Source organism: Vespa mandarinia, chromosome 24 (genome assembly GCF_050613455.1).
Source record: "Vespa mandarinia isolate Hongniang chromosome 24, ASM5061345v1, whole genome shotgun sequence".
Lineage (NCBI taxonomy): Eukaryota > Metazoa > Arthropoda > Insecta > Hymenoptera > Vespidae > Vespa > Vespa mandarinia.
In genome coordinates, this window is record NC_140833.1 from 3,551,973 (window position 1) to 3,567,786 (window position 15,814).

The following is a 15,814-nucleotide window of genomic DNA, read 5'->3' on the forward strand; positions in this document are numbered from 1 at the left end:
AATAATAATTACTAGGGGTTCGTTACGGGTACAAGGAAATAAAGAGAATATAAGCGTGGGACATAAAAATTACAAAATGTGATGTTACAGAAGGATAAGAGATTTTTTCCATCCAATATTTGCATCCAAGCATAAGAAAAAGAATTTGAACGAAAGCTTTTCCCTTTGATAGGGATTCGTTTCGTCGTTTCACTGACCCGTTGGAAAATGATAAACCGGATATTTCGGTGCGAATTGATTCGTAAGACCAATCACATATTCCGACTCGCCGCGTTCTCGTAGATTTTTGGCGCCATACGTTGATTCCTCGTACGACGGGGGTGCTACGAAATAATCATAAAAAAGTTATAACGTTAGATCGTTGCTCAAGAAGATTAATGATAGCGGTAGTAATAACGCTGAAAAATAATGAAATCATGAAGAAAACGGAAATGATCATTACGTAATTCTGGATATAAATTCGAAGTAGGAGATAGATAATATTTTTCCGAAGTTTTCGTCGGTGAACTGACGAACATAGTATTCTCGGGAGGAGCGCTTGGTATTTGATAATTCACCAAGGGTATCGTTCCGACGAAAACGGGAGTGTCGCTCTTCAAATTACGATGATACCTGTTGGCGTAGAGATAAGAAAATTTCAAAGTATATAGATTCGACAATTGATCGATATATTATTTTGAAGAAATACGCACGCATAGTCTATACGTTTGAAATAACATCGAAATTACAAACCATCCTTCGATGCATGCTTCGACCTTCAGACGATATTCGAGATCGATGATACCGCAACTATTTAAATTCGACGGAGGAAGGGCCGGGACGTCCAAGTTTTGTTCGTAATCGGAAGTAGCTCCGCCATCGACGGGCCCTTTACTGACCTCCGTTACCACTATCTCCTCGATTCGCGTATCCGTTTGTGGACTAGTAGCACGGAATGTCACGATCTGAACTTGAAAATTGTATACTTGATAGAAAACCTTTTCGTATCGTCGTATCGTTAAATGCGTCAACCGCGAGACGATATTCTTATACCTTGCAAAGGCTCAGAGTAACGCGTGCTACGGTAACGTTAGATAAATTCTCGACGTTTATCTTAATCGGCATCGATTGACCAGGAACGTATCCTCTGACCGGTAAAGAATAGGTGACGTTCAAAGGTGCACTGGTGCAACAAAGGCAGCAAAAGGATTTACTCATTTCTTCTCTGATTCGTTCCTGTCAAAGCGAAAATATTCTCTATTCGATTAATATTCCTTTTTCGAGTCTGTTACAATTGTTAGGCAAGAACCTACCGATGTCCTCGGTTCTTGATTCAGATCGAACGGCAAGACGATCGTGAATGCCGCTTTAACTTCCTGATCAAATTTCCATGGGCGATCTAAGATGGCCTTGACCGTATATCGAACATGCCCGAAGTCAGACTCGAAACTGCTCGGTAAATTTTCCGGCAAAGTACATGTGAACGGGAACTTGTGTTCGCCCGCTTGTATCTCGATTTCATTTCCTGACAAGAAGTTAAGAAAAAGGGAAAAGAAAATCCGATTAAAACCTGTGAACGATGAAAAAAGGAACAAAAGAAAAAATATAAAAATGGGCGTCGTCATTACCAGAAGCCGATCCGACGAGATAGTACTTTGTCTGAAAATACTCTTCGTGTGCGCTGAACGTTGTATTCTCATCTCTATAGTTTCCTGTATTATCCAATCTTTGTTTATCCGTTGTCCAATAAGTATTTGCTTCTCCTTTTACCTTGACGCATATACCTGTAAATAAAAATCGATAATAGGCGCACAAAGGGCGATATGTATATATAAATGCTAAAAGAATTTACGCGGATAAAATAGATGGATATTCGATTTGCGTGGACTCTGTGACGATGGACTCTGTGCAACACGTCAGCTATAATTAGAGCTCGCGATTCCTCACGGGAGAAATGAGAACACGTAACAGCAAGTAGACTACCGATGCCAAAGAATTACGTGTTTCCGTGAATTCCCATTTCTTCGGAATATCCTTGAGAAATGCGCTTGCGTCGCGTGGTACGAAACATAGAGATAGATAGATAGATAGATAGAGAGAGAGAGAGAGAGAGAGAGAGAGAGAGAGAGAGAGAGAGAGAGAGAGAGAGAGAGAGAGAGAGAGAGAGAGAGAGAGAGAGAGAGAGAGCGAAAAGAAAGAAAACAATAGCCATAATATTGTAGCAACATGTCAAACGGATCACGACCTTACGTCCCGTTGAAATAAGCTGTTCGCTCAAGGTCGAAGATCGATCGATCGATCGATCGATCTACGAACTGATGAATCGTCATTGAGGAAAAAATAACTATGACGTCGTCTCGCGTCCGACTTACCGCGAATCTTTTTTACTCCGTCTAGAACCAGTACTATATTTCCCGATACCATCTGTCCGGGATAATAAATTTTCCATGGATTATCAAAAATGATCTCAAATTTCTTCAAGCCCATCTTGACAAAGAGAGAGAGAGAGAGAGAGAGAGAGATAGATAGAGAGAGAGAGAGAGAGCCTTATTTTTGGAGCCTTCTTTCTTCTCTCTTCTTACTTATCCCATTCCAACTGAAGCATTCCGAAGCACTGGAAAGCTCTATATCGGTCCTGCTCGTAAATGCCGGCAAGCACGGAGCGACTCTTGCGAAAAGACGCGCGTCAACGAAAGTCGGACTCACGCGTGGCGCCGAGTATGTCGAAAGCGAGAAACTATATTCTACGTTCTCTAACGTATGACGTCACTGGCAGATGACGGCTAATGCGCAAGATTGCACCTTCCTCCGTCGTCCTTTTTTCTTATTCTTCCGCTTCCTCTTTCCTTCTATATCCCTGTGGGGATAAAAAAGAAAAAAAGAAAGAAAAAAAAATTACAACGAATGTTACAAACAAATCGATGCACGTTTTTCCTTAATAGACGGCAAAAAAAAAGACGAAAGAAAGGATAAAATGAAATAGAAAGAGAATACTAGGATTAAAAATCTCTCCTTTTCCATCTCGTTGGAGAAAATCCTGAAAGATAATAAAGTATACATATTTGGGGAAAAGCTATTACGAACGGAAAGATACGACGCGACATTTTCCGCGACGACTCGTCTAACAGGGCTTTTTCTCTGGCTTTCGCGCGCAAACTCCGCGTATCGTCTTTATTGATCCGTTTGCCCTACGTTCGTAGCTTAGCAATCGAGAGGGAAAGAGAGTAAAGGAAGGAGAGAAAAGGTGAGTGAGTGAGAGAGTGTGAGAGAGAGAGAGAGAGAGAGAGAGAGAGTACCGTGGTCACGGCGTAGCACGCCGTAAATATTCGTTCCAGTGTATTCGCCGTGGCGAGGATACGCGCATTAAAAGGCGTTCAAAAGCGACGTGAGCGTGGCGCAAGATGGCCCGGGGAGATACGGAGGATGGACCCCTGGTTCGACCCGTTGAGGCCGGTAAGTGATTTTGACCAAACTTTTAAATGTTTGTCGAGACTCGCCCTTTCCTTACATCAAAGTTCTTTCCTTTTAATAGCATACAAGAATGTTACCGCGTTCGAGGTAAACGCGCGGTTTATCGTCGTATATTATTTGAAACGATGAATCGATTCGTTTAACACTTATTCAAGACTTTTTCATCCCTCGAACAGAGCTCATATATACGTCCGTGGCTTTTGGCGAAAATTCGCGATCCTTCTGGAAAGTCGAACCGTACACGAACACGGAGACATGGCAAAGTCTTTGGTGGATCGCATTTATTCTCGCCCGTCATATTGACGCGAAGGTTCGTTTAATCGGGGACGGAGACTAGGGGGGAGGGGAGGCGGGGGAAGAGAAAAAAATCCATCAAATCCATTCTTCTTCCGACCGAAACAGCTGTCTGTTTCACAACTATTAATTTCCTGTTGCTTCAGATTAATGCTCGCTCATAAAGATCAAGTGAGAAAGTCAAAAAAGAAAAACGTAATAAATCCGCTTTGGTTTCCACCCTAATCTTCCGCTGTCGCTGTCATTTTAATAATACCCTGCGTTTATTATAAACCGAGGATAGTTCGGGAAAATGTCTCGATAACGACGATTACGTTCGTTGGTTCTTAGATATAAAAGGTGGAAAATTTGTCGCATGAAATTTCCTTCTACTCCTAGTAGATATATATATATATATATATATATATATATATATATATAAAGGTTCGTTATCGAAATGTAAATTTTAACGTTGCCTGTGATTTCAGTATCGACGACAACGTTGGTCGCGCTATGCACCGGCGGCGCCTTCTTGATTTGCGCCGTCGCGATGACCTGGTGGCTCTGTCGACGACGACGCGAGCATACCAAGCTAAACGCGGACAGATCGTTGGCTTTCAGACCACCCCGTAGAAAGCCGACCGCGGTAAAGAGTCCCGGTAGCACGAGCCATTATTTGAAAAAGAGTCCGAGTCCAACCGGGCCTGCAAAAAGTCCACCAGGCTCGACCGGACAACAGACGAACCATCAGACCAGTCCGACCGGATCTAGAGACGAAGGATCGACTAATGCCACCATCTCGGACACGACGACGTCGCACAACACCGGAAATAATAATACGAATTACGATGTTTCGCGTTGTGAGAAAGGTTAAAAATCCGTACGAATATTCCGTTTAAACGGTGTTTGTTTACTCGACGATTACATTACGGTCTTTGCTCCTGAGGATTATTATTCATTAATTTTTCTTCCTCAGCCGGTACGCCGCCAGTTGAAACGCCTACCAGCACCGAGGTTACCCTCAATATCGAGGACGAATGCGACAAGGCCGAACTCGAGAATAACGAGAAGGTCAAATGCGAGAAAAATGTTGAAATCTCGGATAAGAAGGACGGTCTAGGTATATTGGTATTTAAATTGAGATACAAGAGCGAGCAAAATGCATTGGCGGTGACGGTCGTCAAGTGTAAGAAATTACCGGCTAGGGATCAGGGTAACGCTAGCAGCGATCCTTACGTGAAGTTGCAGCTTTTGCCGGACAAACGACATCACGTTAAAACAAGAGTCCTTCGAAATACGAGAAATCCCGTTTACAACGAGGATTTCACGTTCTTTGGAATTACAAAGAGTCAACTCGAGGTATCTACCGATGAAAAGAATCAGGCGCAAATCTGAAAGATAAAAACGGAAGAGAGTGTATATATATATATATATGTATATATATATATATATATGTATATATATATATAGGTGGGAGAGGGTAAAATATTATAATCCATAAAATGAACGCTGTTACTTACAGGATATCAGTCTGCACTTCGTCGTTCTAAGTTTCGACAGATACTCGCGCGACGAGATTATCGGCGAGTTAACGTGCGCACTTTCCTCGATACCAGGGTTAAAAGATTCCGATAATCAAGAAATATCTCTGCGCAGAAACATCTGTCCGAGGAGTTTGAAGGTCGGTGGCACCCTATGATCAAAGTTTACACATCAGGTTATCAACTTTTTTAAATTCTTCTATATATAATACGATTGGATATTTTACAAGCCAAATCGAATATACGCAGTGCAATCCTTCTTTTAGATACAATCCCAAGGGAGAGGGGAACTGCTAGTATCGTTCTGCTGGCAGCCGGTGGCGAGTAAGCTGTCGGTCTTTGTCTTAAAGGCACATAATCTCCCGAAAATGGACGTGACGGGTCTTGCGGATCCCTACGTTAAGATTTATCTCTCTTATAATTCGAAATGTATCGCCAAGAAGATGACGCACGTCAAGATGCGTACCCTCAGTCCCGTATTCAACGAGTCATTTATTTTCGAGATACCCAATAATATCCATAGTTTAAGCAACGTTAGCTTGGAGATAGTTCTTTACGATTGGGATAGATTTACGAAGAATGAGGTAACAACAACGACCATTTTTATTCTTATCTTCCTTTGCTTCTTCTTTATTACAAAAATATAAATTTAAATGTCCTCCTATTGACGGCCATTTCATTATTATTAATTATTATTATTATTATTATTATTATTTTCTTAGGTGATTGGCAGATTAAAATTTGGCGGCCCAAAATGTCAAGAATCCGCGCTAAATCATTGGAACGAAATTTCAAGATCTCCGCGACGGCAGGTCGCGGAATGGCACAAATTGAGGGAATAATTAATTTTCCCCACCTTATTTGTGGGAATGCGACCTATCCTCCCTATTTCTCCCTCCTCTCCCCTTTCGATCTAGAATTCTTTTAGAATTCTTTCTTCGATTTCCTCGAAGGACAAGATTAAAACGAGAACGAGGAGCCGTAATGTCCCCACGGTCAGTGTCGCTGCTCTCTTTGATGAAATTTTGCGACGCCTCTAGAAGAAATTCCTTCGAAGAAACGAAGAGACTTATGCCAATATGCTTATCTATGCTGCTGTGCACCATTATTTCATGGAGTTATATTTTTGCGTCTATTACGAGCATGCGCGTGCTAGGTATACCACATATATATATATATATGTGTGTGTGCGTATGTACATGTATATCTAGTATATATGTTCTATTATTTATTTATTTATTTATTTGTTTGTTTGTTTGTTCGTTTGTTTGTTTCTCTTTCTGTCTGTCTGTCTGTTTGTTTGTTTGTTTCGTTTGAACGTAAAATCATTTAATCCTTTCCGAGGAGTGTTTGAAAAAAATCTTCGGCCAAAGGGTCAAAGCCCTATTAAGGATGGAAAAAACGAAAAGAAAGGAAAGCAAGTAGACTCCATTGGCCCTTTAATCATTGCTAGCAGCTCTAATAAAAACATTCACGAACGGTCTGAAAATCATAGCCCTTATTTCTTGTCTCTCTATCGTTGTCGTTCCTTTAAGAGGATAATTTACGATCGAATATCATTATCATTAATATAAAAGATATTACGAGGCACGCTTAGAAAACGAGATAAAAGATGATGCGAGAGATCCACTTATGTTTCCGCGTTAACGAGCGCGCATTTTATTTTTATAGAATTTCTATAACGTAGTCATTTTGCCTTCGGATTTCTCTTTAAATTCGTCGCTAAAGGACGAAAACGTTCTAGCTAGTTTTTCTATGTAAAATGAATCGAACGAAGAACAAGAAAGTTGACTCGAAAGTTGGACGAGAGCTCTTCTCTTTTTGAAGATCGGATTTCGAGGAATTAATCAAGTTGATTTTTATTAGAAATAAATATGAGTCCGATTGATTACTTCGGGTCAGTTGATCACTTCGGGATTATAAGACGAGAGAAAAAGAAGAAGAAGAAGAAGAAGAAAAAGAAGAAAGTGAAAATAAACGAAGAGCGAATTAGATTTTCGAAGCATAACGCATTTTCGATGAAACGAATGTAGGAAAAGTTGAAGAAAAAACGAAAGATCCTTCTTAAAGTGCACCGCTTTTTGCAAAATTTACAAATTGCAAAATTCATGTATTCACTGGCGATGCTTTTTCAAAGAAAGTTTGTAGTACAGAATTGTCAACCGATTCAATGTTCGCGAATACGCGAAACTCGTGTCACACTCTTCGCAACGTAAAAGTCAATAATTGACAACGCATGAAACAATTATTTATTTTCTTATTTCACCTTACTCCCATATGGTCCTTCTATCGCGATATCAAAGTACGAGCGCGAATCGAGCAAGTATACCTTCCTTCGCCCATTCGTAAGAAATAAATTTATGCCGTTGAAAGGCACCGACGGAGAAAAGAAAAGGGGAGAGGAAGAGAGAAAAAAGAAAAAAAAAACTGACCGAATAAGTAAATAAATAATGTACTAAATCGATCGAACGTGTTGCCCTTAGAGCGGCACGTCTCAACTAAAGAAAAGAAACGAAAAAGCCACATTATACGATCGACAATGTCAGGATATTTATTTAATTGCTAATATTTACGATAATAAAGGACTATACATAATAAATAGTTGGTATAGGTAATATAAGACGCCTCTGACGTTCTCCGTCAAACCTTGCAAAAGACAATTCGACGATTATTTCATATTTTATTCCGTCATTGTAGAATCGTTCCTTTATGAAATTTCATTATTCCAACTCTCATTGGAGAACACGTTGTGAGAACACATTGAAACGTTCTCGAGGGATCGCCAAAATAGCATCGTTTACGTTCATTTTCATTTTATCATTTATCAACCTGTACTTTAACTTTCCTTTTTTCTTCTCGCTCCCTCTTTTTGAAAAAATACGTCGATTCATTCGCCAACTATTCGGACTAATCTAATGCGAAATTATTCCATGTGAAATATAAGAAAGGGCATAAATTTAATGCGATAATGACTATCGTCCAAATTAATAACGCTTTGTGTCATGTACTCTTTTCGTAGTATAGCGTACTCTATTTAGACGGATGGCGCAAAGCTGATAATAAATAAGAAACGGTGCTTTTTTCCTTCTCCTCGGAGAACAATATTATATGCGAGGGGACGCGTAACGACGACAATGCTGTCCGTGGAAAGATTTTAAGGCTGTGTGGTCAATAATAAAAAAAAAAAAAAAAAAAGAAAAAAAAAAAAAAAAAAGAAAACGTTATCTTCTAATCATTTTCTTCCTCTCCTTCTTCGAATAAATTTATAATTTCCTCGAAATCACGTCTTTTTCTACAAGATCGGAAAGAAAAAAAAAACATATTTCACCAATGAACAAAAGAAAGGAAAAACGTATTTCCTACGTGTTCGTATAACGTTCGCCTTTAAATTTTCCTTAGAATCAATTCTCAATTATACACAGAAGAAATTACTTTTTAACTTTTAAAAAAGCAAATATTCATATTCACGACCGTTCGTTATAGAAAGATATTATTCTTCAAACGACCGAAGCTCCAAATTGAGATATTCATCCTAATGATGTACGTATCCTAATGATTAACGAGCCAAGAGGAACGCAAAAAGGATGCGGTGTGTATGTATAAAAAAAAAAAAAAAACGACAAGTTACGAAAATTTGTTCAAAAATAATACATTAAGCTATTACGTACAAAAGCTTGTAACCATAGTATAAAATTTATATATGAACATTATTAAATGAAATATTAGCTAAAATTACCAAAATCCATTAATATCTCTAAATGCTCCATGTAATCGTAATATTTTTTTCTTCTTTCCTTTCTTTACAAAAACTTGGTTCGTTCATATCAATACTATATTAATATTTACAACATATGTACGTACTATAATTAAAACTTGCAACTAAATATATGACGCATACAAAATATGTTCTCTCCATCAATGAATGGCATCATTTAACGAGAACTTGTTGAATGTGCTGCAAATATAATTTATATCCTAATAAAACTTTGAGTATATATAACGTAACGTTGTTACCTTCTACAGTAAAAAATGTACTGCATCTAGATGATAAGACATAGATACATCAACAACGGTAGAATCAGATTATCAATTTGATCGGTTTTCGTTTCAACAAAAGAAATTGCAATAACGGACGGTATACCTCTTAATAACGACCATTGATCATTGATATATCCTAATTTAAAAATTAAATGAGACACTATATAATATATAAATATCTCATAGAAAAGAACGAGCATTGGGGGAGGGAAACAAAAAAAAAAAAAAGAACAAAAAAAAGAAAAAGGAGAAGAAGAAGAAGAAAAGAAAAAAGGAAAGAAAAGGAATACGTACGCATGTAAACAAGAACCATTATCGTTCCAAGTTGACTAATAACACAGCCAAGCGTTCCTTCCAGAGATTTTTCTAAACCTGGCCACTTATGCTTTCCCCATTTACTACCGACGAAACTAGCAGCCGTATCGCCTATGCCTACTGTTAATACCCCACTAAGAAGGACGAACAGTGAAACATTACTAGCTGGCATCCACAATGGAAATGAAAGGCCACAGAGTAAATACAATGGCGTCAAAGATATTAAAGTATCTTTCTCGTCCACAAATACAATGAACCCTTTCTGCAGAATATCCCCCAATGGCGATATATGCAAAATCCTTGATAACTGAAATTTCGTTAATGGCGAAAACGAAGAAACGATTGAAAATAAATTATATTGTTCATAATATCGTGATACTTATATTATAAATTGATACATAAATAGAGAAGAAATTTCAATTTTACCTTTGATAAATACAGAATAATATTATAAAGCTTCGTACCTCAAACAGTATGAATATTCCCATTATAACGCCGCTTCCAAGATATAATAACGTAGGCTCGAATATAAGTCCGGGGATATAAACCAGAACGGCTAGTACATGAAAATATTTCCTGATGGAGGTTGTAGCTCGAATGCCAGATAGCGTTTGAAAGATTATAACAAATACGCAAAATAATAAACAAATTGTCCAATATATTATCAATGTAATCTGTAAAAATAAACGTGAACGTTTAACGTTTCGATTCCCATCAATGGGACGTATAATGAATATAAATAATATAAAACTCACTCTATGTGGTTCTCCAGTGATATAAAATAATATCCATGTTATAGGATTTTTGTCAAGGAGGACATATAACAATGGAACAGCGAGTAGAAAAAAAGTACCAAATAACATTGTATAAAAGTACAAAGGGAAACGTAGTATAGAAAAGCTTTTACATAATATACAAACTGATAACACATATAATATGCCAATCTGCAAAACATTTGACAAGGCGCAAAATTACTTTTCTCTTTTTTTTTTCTTTCTTCAATTGTAACAAAATTATTTGCGACGAGCGATTAAAATACCTGCAATATAACAGTAACGATATCGTCATTATGAATTGGTGGTAAATGATACCTCAATGGTACATTCGTGGCGACCGACAATAGGAATAAAATAATTCCATGCATAACTATCGTTGCCTCTCCTATCGTGAAACAACCTGGGCAATGTGACATTAATTGTAGGACTCCCCAGGTACCCAAGCTTCCTACGCTTAATCCCCATATTAAACTTGTCAGCAATCCTGCACTTGTGTAATGATCGAGGAAAACATGATGAATATATTTTATAGTTTAAATGAATATGTTTTTTACCTTATGAATTAACGAATATTAATTTGTATCTGAACAAAATATAAATCGTCATACCTTTGTTTGCTACAAGAAGATATAACATAGATGTTGTGATCGACGGTAGAAAATAAATAGCATGAAAATCTTTAATCGCGCCATTTCCTATAAAAAGGCGAACGTAAAGAGACAAGCAGCTAACGATTAATCCAAAACCTCCTAATCCTGTGACCAAACATATCTCCGAATAGCTATTACTTTCTTTTAGTAACGTTAAAACTGCACAGAATCCAATTAAACCTCCAATCCATAATCCACTGCTTCCTTTTGATCTAGAAATGTGTAAATAAATGTGTATCCTTTTACAAGAGAAAACAAAACCAAAAAAAAATATTAAATTAAAACGTCGAATGAACTTAACGAAATAGTAAAACGACCTGTAGGGCAATTGAAGAAATTATTATAATACACGTTTATGCGATGTCGTATCGAGAAAAGAAATAAATCGTCGGCTATTATATATACGTACCGATGTTTTATGCCATTTATCTTTAAATTTTCCAAAACTTTTTCTTCGAGATTTTGATATTTAACAAAGGCCATTTCCATTTTATCAATGGTACGATCAAACGTAACCTTCATTAGATAAATAACTACAAATTCACGTAAACTTTCATTTATTGACGCGGAAAAATTTATCTCAAGATAATCGGTGGAAAGGTTACGATTTTGTTTTTCTTTTTCTTCACACGATATATCTGCAGTACTACGTCATCTACGCGTATTTTTTTTCCCCGAAGAATTCAAGTATATTCCTCGAGATTCTGCAAATCACATTCATATGTAGAAAAGACCACGTCTCTTTCTGTTGTCGTCGCACCTGCCTTCACCGACCAGTGTTTTACGTGTTGCTTGCGATCGGACTCCATTTGAATAAGTGTTTGCATTTAATGATACACGCGAAGCGCGCGCGCGCGCGCGCGCGCGCACGCACGCACACACACACACACACACACACACACACACACACATACATACGAGCGCGCGCGCGCCTGCGCACGTATATTCGATCATGATATATAGAGGAATCGTGAAAATAAAGATTAAATAAAATTAAGCAATTTATTAAATTAAATACAAAAATCATTGAATTCGTAACATGATTTCATACCAAGTGATATTAATCAACTTGAAACATAAAATAATTTGGTACGCCATCGCACCAAATGTTAAGACATGTTTAATCCTTCTTTTCATTTAGTTATATAGAATAAAACAAATTATACATACATCAAGTATTTAGACATAATGATGTTAGCATTTATAAAAAATAATGCAAACTATATATAGATTAATCTGTAATTTTTGTAGACCTCTCTTAACATTTTATATTTTTAATCGAGCAAAGTCATACTACAAAATGTTAACAAATTATTTGTCAACTAAACTTCACCAGCTTAAATAAAAAAAAAAAAATATAGCTAGATCGCGTATCCCGGCTGTATCTAAACAACTATATAATAATTGAAGACTATTGTCAAATAGTCAAATTTGCTTTTGCAAATGCAATAAGACCATTTGTAGATGAATCATGAGTTGTAATTTTATCAGTATTACGAAGCTCAGGTTCAATAGCTTTTGCCAACTGTTTACCCAATTCAACGCTATAATAAGCAACATTGAATATTGGAAAAAAAATTATTTATATTAGTATTAAAATAAATGTTTAGTTTCAAATATTTGATACTTATCTTCGATACTTACCCCCACTGATCGTACGAGTTAATGTCCCAAATAATACCTTGTACAAAAATTTTGTGTTCGTACATTGCTAAAAAGTATTGAAAGAAATTGTATCTTCATAAAAAAAGTCAATGCTCTCTCTCTTTATGTTGACTACACTTTGAATAATGATACTAACCGATCAAAGCACCAAGGACAAAAGGCGTAACTTTTTTTACCATAATACTATTGGTTGGTCTGTTGCCCTCAAATACTTTATGAGGCAACAATGAATTCACTTGTTCCGGATTTAAACCAGATTTCTCTAATTCATTTTTAGCTTCACTTTGACCTTTGCCTTTCATTAAAGCTTCCGTTTGCGCAAAGAAATTGGCAAGTAAAATTTCATGATGTAACGTACCTTGAACCTTTAATGAATATTTATCATTTCACAAATATAAGAAATAAATTTTTATCTTTTCAAAAGTTTTAACTTTCAAACCTTATTCTGGGATATTACGGGAATTATAAAATCTGCAGGTACGAGTCTTGTACCCTGATGAAGAAGTTGATAAAATGCATGTTGTCCATTTGTACCTGGTTCTCCCCATACAATCGGGCCTTAACATATTAAAATATACTCGTTAAGACTCGTTAATATATAATAAAATATATATTTTATATTATGATATGATTACCGGTAGAATAATTAACTTTCTTCCCAGATCGAGTAACAAATTTTCCATTACTCTCCATGTCACCCTGTTGAAAATATGCAGCAAATCTATGCAAATACTGATCGTATGGTAATAATGCATGTGTCTCGGCTTTATAAAAATTATGATACCATATGCCAAGAAGCGCAAGAATAACAGGTGCCTGTGTATTGTTAAAAGACAAAAATTATATGCACACAAACACACACACACATATATATATATATATATATATATATATATATATATAATATTTACAAATAACATCTTAACGTATTAACGAAGTCTATGAATAACTTTTCATACATTTTTCTCTAGCGGAGCTTTGCAAAAATGTTGATCCATAAAATGTGCTCCGCTGAGAAGTTTCTCAAAATTTTCAAAACCAATGGACAAGCAAATGGATAAGCCAATAGCGGACCATAAAGAATATCGTCCCCCAACCCAGTCCCAAAATCCAAACATATTCTTTTCATCGATACCAAATTCTTTAACTTTCTGCGTATTAGTGGAGAGGGCAACAAAATGGAAGGCGACAGCTGCTTCCTAAACAATAATGTGTATATATAGATGTATATATGGACGGAATGTTTATAGATACATAACAGGGCTCTCTTAATTATAATCCACTCGTATTACTTACATTTTTTAATGATTCTAATAACCACAATTTTGCCGAAGTTGCATTAGTGATCGTTTCTTGAGTAGTGAACGTTTTAGATGCTATTATGAACAGAGTAGTTTCAGGATTTAATTTTTTAAGCGTTTCCGCGATATGAGTTCCATCTATATTACTGACAAAGTGTATACGTGGCCCGATATGATAGGCCTTTAAAGCCTCCGTTACCATTAGGGGACCCTATTTGTAAAAATACTCTTACGTCAATAAGAATTGCTTTTATTTCATTAATTATATTACTTTACCAAGTCAGAGCCGCCAATTCCAATGTTTACAACGTCTTCAATTGCCTTCCCTGTAAAACCTTTCCATTGTTTTGATATTATCTAGATATAAAAGGAGAATATATTTTTTGTAATTTTTCGTTAATATTGCAAAAAAATATATAATCTATTTATATCACTATCTTGCCTCATCAGTAAATTGTTTCATGTGACTTAAAACTGCATTCACTTCTGGCATAACATCTTTATCATCGAGTAATATGGGAGTATTACTTCTATTACGTAAAGCTATATGTAGGACAGCTCTGTTCTCGGTAAAATTTATTTTTTCGGCGGAGAACATTGCGCTTCGTGCTTCTTCTATTTGCCGTGCACGGGCCTAAATGAAATGTCAAAAGTAATAATTACTAGCAATTTGTAGGTTATAAATGGTAAATAAAATATAAGATACAACCGATCGTTGTATGCGATCTGTCGTATAACTATAATAATTGGTAATATTAAAATCGTACCAAATCAAGTAACGAGTCAAATATCTCCTTTGTGATTCGATTTTTCGAATAATCGAGTAATATAGGCCCATCTTCTGGAGTAGAGATTTCTAGACTAAGAGAGACAAAGTAAATAAAGACATAATTACAAGTACGTTACGTCGAAAGGCATATTGACTATATTATATTTTCTATTATATTATTTTTACAATTTTATGCATCATAAACTTATGAGGTTATATTCGGTTATAAAAAAGAAAGCGATATTCGATTGAATTAAGATATTAATAATTTCGTTAATCAGGTGTACTTAATAAAAATCTTGGAAAGGTCACGTCAAGGTCATACGCCAAGAACGTAATCGAACATACCTGAAGTTTTGAAAACGAACAGGATCTTGCTGAAATAAGTTATATATGTTAATTTCAGATCCTGTCTTGTTGAAACATTCTTGTAACTTGACCCAAGTAGGTTCGCTCGTTAATTCCTGTTTAGTCTTCATATTTGATTTAAGGAAACCGCGTCAGGCGTTCTTTCGATTCGATTTACTCGCCCTCTCTTCAATTTCTCATTTATTCACTTTCGAGGTTACTGACATTCATTTGTCCTGTTGTAATTTAAAGGCAAATTCTAAATAAGACTTCGAAACCAATATATATGTACAAACCGAAGCGCCACTTCCGATAAATGAAATTGATTGGCTGTAAATATTGGAAAGTATATTGGTAGCAGCCAATAGAATAAAGGATAAAAACGAAATTCAATAATATCAATGTATATCAACAATGTATATCAACAGAAATTGTACTTGTATTATCGATACTATGTGGATATAGAGCATGAATCGCTTGGAAAGTGAAGTGAATATTTCAGGAACTAATTTTTGAATAATAAAGATAAGATTGTCTCGCTTTGAGCAAAAAGATTATGAGAAGGGAAGACTCGTTGTTATAGCACAAGACGGAAGTGTCGCCATCTTGATACGCGCCAAGTTTAAAAGGACACGTTCATTCAAAGATTAATTTTAATATATATATATATATATATATATACACACAT

General features: G+C 36.2%; 4 protein-coding genes across 5 annotated transcripts; 1 reads left to right on the forward strand and 3 right to left on the reverse strand.

Annotated features, from left to right (window-relative positions):
* Positions 1-79: 79 nt before the first annotated feature.
* LOC118442468 (arrestin domain-containing protein 17) lies at positions 80-2,674 on the reverse strand. Its single transcript, XM_085663907.1, has 7 exons — positions 2,352-2,674; positions 1,608-1,763; positions 1,293-1,504; positions 1,033-1,215; positions 733-944; positions 443-612; positions 80-323 (listed from the first exon to the last, which is right to left on the reverse strand). The coding sequence occupies exons 1-7, from the start codon at positions 2,464-2,466 to the stop codon at positions 190-192; spliced, it is 1,182 nt and encodes a 393-aa protein (XP_085520033.1). The 5' UTR covers positions 2,467-2,674; the 3' UTR covers positions 80-189.
* Positions 2,675-2,834: 160 nt separating this feature from the next.
* Syt4 (Synaptotagmin 4) lies at positions 2,835-8,445 on the forward strand. The gene is made up of 7 exons (XM_035868121.2): positions 2,835-3,223; positions 3,315-3,432; positions 4,212-4,592; positions 4,700-5,082; positions 5,246-5,404; positions 5,531-5,848; positions 5,987-8,445. The coding sequence occupies exons 2-7, from the start codon at positions 3,381-3,383 to the stop codon at positions 6,104-6,106; spliced, it is 1,413 nt and encodes a 470-aa protein (XP_035724014.2). The 5' UTR covers positions 2,835-3,223; positions 3,315-3,380; the 3' UTR covers positions 6,107-8,445.
* Positions 8,446-8,885: 440 nt separating this feature from the next.
* Dolk (Dolichol kinase) lies at positions 8,886-11,894 on the reverse strand. Of its 2 annotated transcripts, XM_085663906.1 has the most exons (8): positions 11,453-11,894; positions 11,002-11,255; positions 10,657-10,877; positions 10,373-10,561; positions 10,082-10,291; positions 9,597-9,924; positions 9,279-9,438; positions 8,886-9,219 (listed from the first exon to the last, which is right to left on the reverse strand). In XM_085663906.1, exons 1-7 carry the CDS (start codon positions 11,563-11,565, stop codon positions 9,305-9,307), a joined length of 1,449 nt encoding a protein of 482 aa, XP_085520032.1. In that variant the 5' UTR covers positions 11,566-11,894; the 3' UTR covers positions 8,886-9,219; positions 9,279-9,304. The 2 variants fall into 2 exon arrangements, with proteins under 2 accessions (XP_085520032.1, XP_035724011.1); XM_035868118.2 differs by having other exon boundaries at positions 8,886-9,438.
* A 137-nt stretch (positions 11,895-12,031) lies between these two features.
* Positions 12,032-15,383, reverse strand: Pgi (glucose-6-phosphate isomerase). Its single transcript, XM_035868111.2, has 11 exons — positions 15,127-15,383; positions 14,777-14,870; positions 14,452-14,643; positions 14,286-14,366; positions 14,005-14,220; positions 13,668-13,907; positions 13,344-13,524; positions 13,148-13,266; positions 12,845-13,073; positions 12,688-12,754; positions 12,032-12,587 (listed from the first exon to the last, which is right to left on the reverse strand). The coding sequence occupies exons 1-11, from the start codon at positions 15,255-15,257 to the stop codon at positions 12,461-12,463; spliced, it is 1,677 nt and encodes a 558-aa protein (XP_035724004.1). The 5' UTR covers positions 15,258-15,383; the 3' UTR covers positions 12,032-12,460.
* Positions 15,384-15,814: the final 431 nt, after the last annotated feature.